At 35.1% G+C, this 6,851-nt stretch overlaps 1 protein-coding gene across 1 annotated transcript in view; it reads right to left on the reverse strand.

Annotated features, from left to right (window-relative positions):
• LOC106873942 (neurogenic locus notch homolog protein 1) overlaps nucleotides 1-6,851 on the reverse strand; it is an 80,641-nt gene that overhangs the window by 34,923 nt on the left and 38,867 nt on the right. Inside the window, exons 18-21 of the mRNA XM_052966742.1 lie at nucleotides 6,257-6,370; nucleotides 4,809-4,919; nucleotides 3,095-3,205; nucleotides 1,078-1,644 (exon numbers count right to left, since the gene is read on the reverse strand). Of these exons, the coding sequence (XP_052822702.1) occupies nucleotides 1,078-1,644; nucleotides 3,095-3,205; nucleotides 4,809-4,919; nucleotides 6,257-6,370 (903 nt within the window). The remainder of the gene's footprint in view (nucleotides 1-1,077; nucleotides 1,645-3,094; nucleotides 3,206-4,808; nucleotides 4,920-6,256; nucleotides 6,371-6,851) is intronic.

Raw genomic sequence — 6,851 nt, forward strand, 5'->3', positions numbered from 1 at the left:
CCACTAAAAACCGTTCAAGTTGGTGCTCCAGCTTTGCTGCAGCTAAATGACTGAAAGAATAAAAGAATATATAAAGAAACAAAGAATGTGAATGTGTATGTGTTCGGATATGCGCGTGTGTGTGTGTTTCTGTATTATGGTATTATGGAAGACGATTGTATAACGAGTGTGGGTATGACAGTTGCCTGCTAATGAGTCGTAGAGAGATGAGTTCTTTTTAAGCCCACCTGATGTTACATAAATGTCTCTTCTCAGTTAAAGGTTATGCAGAATCACGATTTATGGCTTGTATACCGACATGTGCCGCTGAAAACATCAATGGAACGACAACATTGACTGAATTATTGGCATAAATACCTTCTTCCATGTGGTGATAATAAAAATTTAACCAGCTGTTCTGTATGCTTGCTTGCTTGTTCTTACATCCTTGTTTATAAATATAAGGATGTATATATGCATGGTTGTTCTTTTGAATGTATATATGCGTTTATTTCTACATCCGTATATCTTTTCATATATATATTTTTGTATGCATATTTTCATGCATATACGTGTGCATGAATATGTAAAGAAATATTTCTAATTAACGTATATTTTAACAAAATGGCAAACTTTTACCAAAATGAATTTTACTAAAATGACGAAACTTTCCTTTGTTTGGGTTTTTTTTTAAATCATTGCAATCAGATGCGTGGTATTTAAATAATGTTTACGAAGCGATTTCGCCCTAATAGTGTACGATCCGCTTGGGGGCGTTGGCTACATTCGATAGCCAATGGAATATCCAAGCAGCATATCTACGTCAACTAGCAGAAAGTTTACCATCTCTCAATGAAAATGAACAGCGTCTATACAAGACCAAACTTAACTAAGTGAATGTACATGTGAAGATGTTTTGCAAACTGCCGTGTGCATAATTAGATTTATGTATACATGTTTGGCGCATGCGTATTTGTGTTTGTATGTCTGTGAGAGTTTCGCTCGGTTGTGTGTGCAAGTGAGTATACGTTTTTAGTTTTGAATCTATAAGTATGGCAGTGTATGTGTGATTTAATATCAAGTCCATATGATACCTACCGATGCAAGTTTTGCTTGCTAGGCCAGCCTGGATTTTTGACAAATCGCTAAACGAATTTATACCATAGATATATTCCTTGCTTGGATGACTTGCAATGGTTACCAATTCAGATCTAGGAACTTGGCTTCCAATACCGATGGCATAAATGTGAATCCCTGAGTCTTTTAGAATTTGAGCAGTGCGTTGTGTCTGCTTTGGTCTAGATGATCTTCCGTCAGTAATAACAATAGCAATTTGCGGGATATGCTTTCGACTTCCATCCTCGGACTGAAATGCGTGTTTCTTAAGATAATCCAATGCTAAATGAGTATTCGTCATTCCACTATTGTATTGTATTCTGTCAATAGCATGATACAATTGTCTGTGAGTGAAATATCTATTCAGATTGAACTCGTTTTTGATCTGGGTGCTAAATGTAACGACACCAACACGAACCTGCTTTCTAGAAATTGGGAAAACTGAGATGAGATTATTTACGAACGTTTTCATGGTCTTAAAATTTGGACGTGTAATACTTCCAGATTCATCCAAAACGAATACAATATCAGCAACGGCCGTTTGGCAGGCTATAATAAGAGAAAAAAAATATGAAAACAATTTATTTCCTTACACTTTGGAATCACATGACATTACTTTTCTTACTACGAATACATTCCCAATTCTTTAGTCGCTTTTTATTCTTTAATTGTCGAGAATAATGATTTTTTTTTTGTATTTCCTAGTCCTAGCACATTATTTGTTTTACGTTTTATCTCAAAAGCTTCAACTTTGTTTTCGTCAATGCTCGATTTTAAAACATTTAATTGTGTGGACCATAGGTAACGTTTAAACAGCTTCCACCCTACCCTTGTTTTTATGTGTATATTCCTTGGTGTTTTTGACATGTTTTCAAATATTTTCGTCTAACTTCAGTTTCACATTTATCATTTTCAGATTTCATAAAATCAAGACAAACCATGTTTGAATTTTTTTCTGTTCAATTAAAAGAAAGGTAAAGCACTTTTGACATATAGTAAAAGCACACGGTTTATAAAGACGGGAAGGAAAGATAAATAGCAAACGCCAGAGAAGAAGATCTAGAATGAAACTGGTTGATACCACCAAGGATATGACAAAACTATAAAATGGTCAATGTGCAAGAATAGCAGAGAAGAGAACCAAATAGAAACCCTTGGTATTCAACCTGCTGAAATCAAATAACACATAATAATCCTGATAATGTTATGTTCCTAGTGAATAAAAATCGGGGGCACTTTCAAAAGTCTATCAAAAAGGAACATAGTTTCTTCGGACAAATTCTTCATACATCCATACAATAAGCATTAAAGAAATATATATATATGCATATAAATGTTTGTGTGGGGTTGCGTATGTGTGTGTGCGAATTTTTACCTTCTTTTTTTTATTGTTTATTTACTAGTGAAAAACCAAGAGCAGCAAGTGTTGAAACCGGTATGGTATTTTAATAAATTTGAATTAAAAGCAGTTATTTCAATGCAAAAACCTATTTTCTTATATGCATACATGTGTGGAAGTAAAACTATTCCTATACATACACACACACATACATACATACATACATACATACATGCACACAACACACACACACATGTATATATATGTATATACACACAATATATATACATATATTAGTATTTATGCATATATCTAATATATTTATACGTAAATAATTATACATATGTGTGTGTACTATATAAGCATATTTATATACATATATATATATATATATATATATATATATACAACATACATATATGTATACATACATACATACATACATACATACATATATATATATAACTATACATACATCGAAACGATCTTCCAAACCAGACCTGGGTAGTTTCATTCACTAAACCATTTATACAATCCCCTTCCTTTCTTCCTTTGTATGCATCCATAACGCTCTTATGTCAGCTCCTCAAATATGCTTGCAAAAGAATCTATGACAAATGTATGGCATCAAACTATGATTATTTTTAAAGTTCTACTTACGTGTACGACAATATTGTCCAGCATAACCAGGAGGGCATTTACATGTAAAGCTCTGTCCTCTTCTGACGCATACGCCGCCGTTCTTACAAGGTCTACTGTGGCATGGATTAACTAGTATATAAAGGAATACATACGCATATACATTTATGTATATAAACAAGATCGTGTGTATCAGTGTAAACAGCTTCTTAACATCTAGCATGAGAATGGCTTCTATAGAACACTCGAAGGAAAAACATAATCGAATAAGATTTATTAATCAATATATTAGATATTAGATACACTTGGCATTTAGCCTAAGTGCTGGAGGAAGGTCAGCAGGTTTCGGATATAGACTGTGTAATAAATCATGGTGATAACGATTTCGTATTATTGAAACCATAACTCCTAATTTGTTTATCTAGAATACTATAGAAAAAGCCTGTGATTGTCTCTGAGTAAAATCTGCTTAACCGCTGCGACTCAGTGTATATGTTAATGTTTTTTTTTCTCTCGTAACTATTCGATACACAATTCGGAATTAAAATTGAGACGTAACGGTTCGAATCTGAAGATGAAACATATGACATCATAGATTATGAAGTATTCGCTTATTATATACCTTTTATTTTGACACAGAAAAGCGTTTTGTATTTAACTGCATTTAACCGTTCTTTTTCTGTATACACACACACACGCAAACACACTCACACATACATATGTATATATTTTTTATTCTTTTACTTGTTTCAGTCATTTGACTGCGGCCATGCAGTCAAATATATAGGTGCAGGTGTGGCTGTGTAGTAAGAGGCTTGCTTCTCAATCACATGGTCCCATGTTCAGTCCCTTGGCCAAGAGTTTTCTATTATAGCCTCGGGCCGACCAAAGCCTCGGGAGTGGATTTGGTAGATGGAAACAGAAAGAAGCTCGTCATATATATATATATATATATATATATATATATATGCATGTATGTATGTACGTATGTATATGTCTGTGTCAATGTTTGTCCCCGTCACCATCGCTTGACAACCGATGTTGGCACATTTACTTCCCAGCAACATAGCAACTCCTTAAAATAGATCGATAGTATAAGTACTACGCTTACAAACAAAATAAGTCCTGGATTGATTTGCTCGACTACAGGCGGTGCTCCAGCATAGCCGCAGTCAAATGACTGAAACAAGTAAAAGAATAAAATAATAAAAGAATACATTATGGAGTAATACCCATGGCTCAGTGGTTAGAGCGTCGGGCTTGCGATCGGGAGGTTGTGAGTTCGAATCCCGGACCGGGTTGCGTGTTGTGTTCTTGAGCAAGACACTTTATTTCACGTTGCTCCAGTTCACTCAGCTGTAGAAATGAGTTGCAACGTCACAGGTGCCAAGCTGTATCGGCCCCTTTGACTTTCCTTTGGATAACATCGGTGGTGTGGAGAGGGGAGGCTGGTATGCATGGGCGACTGCTGGCCTTCCACAGACAACCTTGCCCGGACTTGTGCCATGGAGGGCAACTTTCTGGGTGCAATGATGACTGAAAAGGATGTCAGTAATACCTAAATAGTCTCCGAAACTGGACCTAAATGTTTTTATTCACCATGTCTTTTGTACAATGACCTTCCTTTCTGCCTAGTCATGAGATTACAACATTAGCATCTTAGATACACTTATCAGAAAATATCTATGGTAAATCTATGGCTTTAAACTATGATTAATTTTAATATTGTACTTACATATTCTACAGTCTCGTCCAGAGTAACCGGGTCGGCATTTACAGACGAATCTATATCCTTTCGCAATACATACACCGCCGTTCTTACAAGGTCTGCTGTGGCATGGATTAACTAGAGAATAAAAGAAATGACAAACGTATTTCGTAATCTTATGCATATTTTCAAAGGAATAATGGTGGAATTTCCTTTAAGAATTACTGCTATATTTGCTTATTTTCTTCCTCGTTTTTCTTTTCTCTTTAATTTTTCCATCTTTTTTCTCCTATATTTTCCCTGTTTTGCAGCAAGAGGAATTTATTTGATCTTTTAATTAACAACTTATAGTGAAATGTAATATATAGAATTGACATTTAATGCATTAAACTATGCAAAACAGTGCTTTTGCATAAAAACTGAAATGTGGTACGTGAGGAGAATTTGACTATTTCAGTCAGCTATTACATCGTATGAAAACATAAAAGAAAAAACTGGCAATCCGACAGTTACGACAACAAGGATTCTAGCTGTTCCGATCGATATATATAAACATATTTGGGTGTGCTTGTGTGTGTATACATAATATACATACATGCCTATACATATATACATACATACATACATATATAGACGTGACTGTGCGGTAAGAAGCTTGCTTACCAACCACATGGTTCTGGGTTCAGTCCCACTGAGTAGTACCTTGGGCAAGTATCTTCTGCTGTAGCCTCGGGCCGACCAAAGCCTTGTGAATGGATTTGGTAGACCTAAACTGAAAGAAGCCTGTCGTGTATATATATACGTGTGTGTGTGTATGTGCATGCGTGTGTGTGTTTGTGTGTCTGTGTTTGTCTCCCTACCATCACTTGACAACCAGCTGTTCGGCAAAACAGACCGATAGAATAAGAGCAATCTTCAAAAGAAATGAAAAATAAAAACTTTTACCTTGTTATTTTAATCCGGTTAGACCTAAGGTTTCACAATTTTTTAGCAGAATAAAATAATTTGCTTGGCGAATTTCTCGTCAATGACCGCGCCATAACACTACATATAATTAAGAGACGAATAACATGTGTTCCATCGTTATACATTATAATCATTCAAATTCAGCGCGCAAGCGCAGTTTCAGTCGGCATTTAAGATTGCTCTTAAACGCGGTTTTGGCTGTTTTGATTACTTCTTCTAGCGTGAAAAAACAGCCTGTTGAAAGCAGTTTTCTCTTGTGTTTAAATGTACACTATTTAATATTGAGTATGTATGTATGTATGTATGTATGTGTGTATGTATACTTTCAGAGTCGATACAGTAAATACCAGTTGAACACTGGAGTCGATGTAGTCAACTTACCCAACCCCAAAATTTTAAACTAATATTTATTCCCGGGAAACCGACGTTAACAATTTAAATATACTTGTGAAACAAAATCTATAGTAAATCTATGGCTACAAACTGATTCCTTTTAATGTTATACTTACATCTATTACAGTATCTTCCAGAGTAACCAGGTTTGCATTTACAGGTGAATCTACGTCCTTTCCTGATACATGTGCCGCCGTTCTTACATGGTCTCGTGCGACATGGATTTAGCACTGTTTAAAAGAAATAAAAACCTTATTCCACGGTCTTCTATATATTTATATGGATATAACAATAGAATATCTTTTAACGAAGGCTCTATTTACAGTTATACTTATTGTTTATCTCATTATTTTTTTTCTGTCTTCATCTTTCTGAGTTAGAACATGAAAAATTATTGGATTTTTTAAATAATAATTTGCTATAATATCGAAAAGTAAAGCATAACATTTTATCCAAAATTAGCTACCGAGAAACAAGCAAAAATCCGGATTTCGCAATTTTACCAACATTGCTGGGACATTTCCTCAGCTATTGATGCTCTTCCGTGGCTTTTAGCTCTATAAAACTCTAGGAAAAAGCTTCCTCAAGAAGAAATTCTGCAGTTTTGTGGCTTGTATATTATGCCTATGTTAAGTAATATATAGTGGAGGCGCAATGGCCCAGTGGTTAGGGCAGCGGACTCGCGGTCATAGGATCGCAGTTTCGATTCTC

The sequence above is a fragment of the Octopus bimaculoides genome, chromosome 3 (genome assembly GCF_001194135.2).
Source record: "Octopus bimaculoides isolate UCB-OBI-ISO-001 chromosome 3, ASM119413v2, whole genome shotgun sequence".
Classification (NCBI taxonomy): domain Eukaryota; kingdom Metazoa; phylum Mollusca; class Cephalopoda; order Octopoda; family Octopodidae; genus Octopus; species Octopus bimaculoides.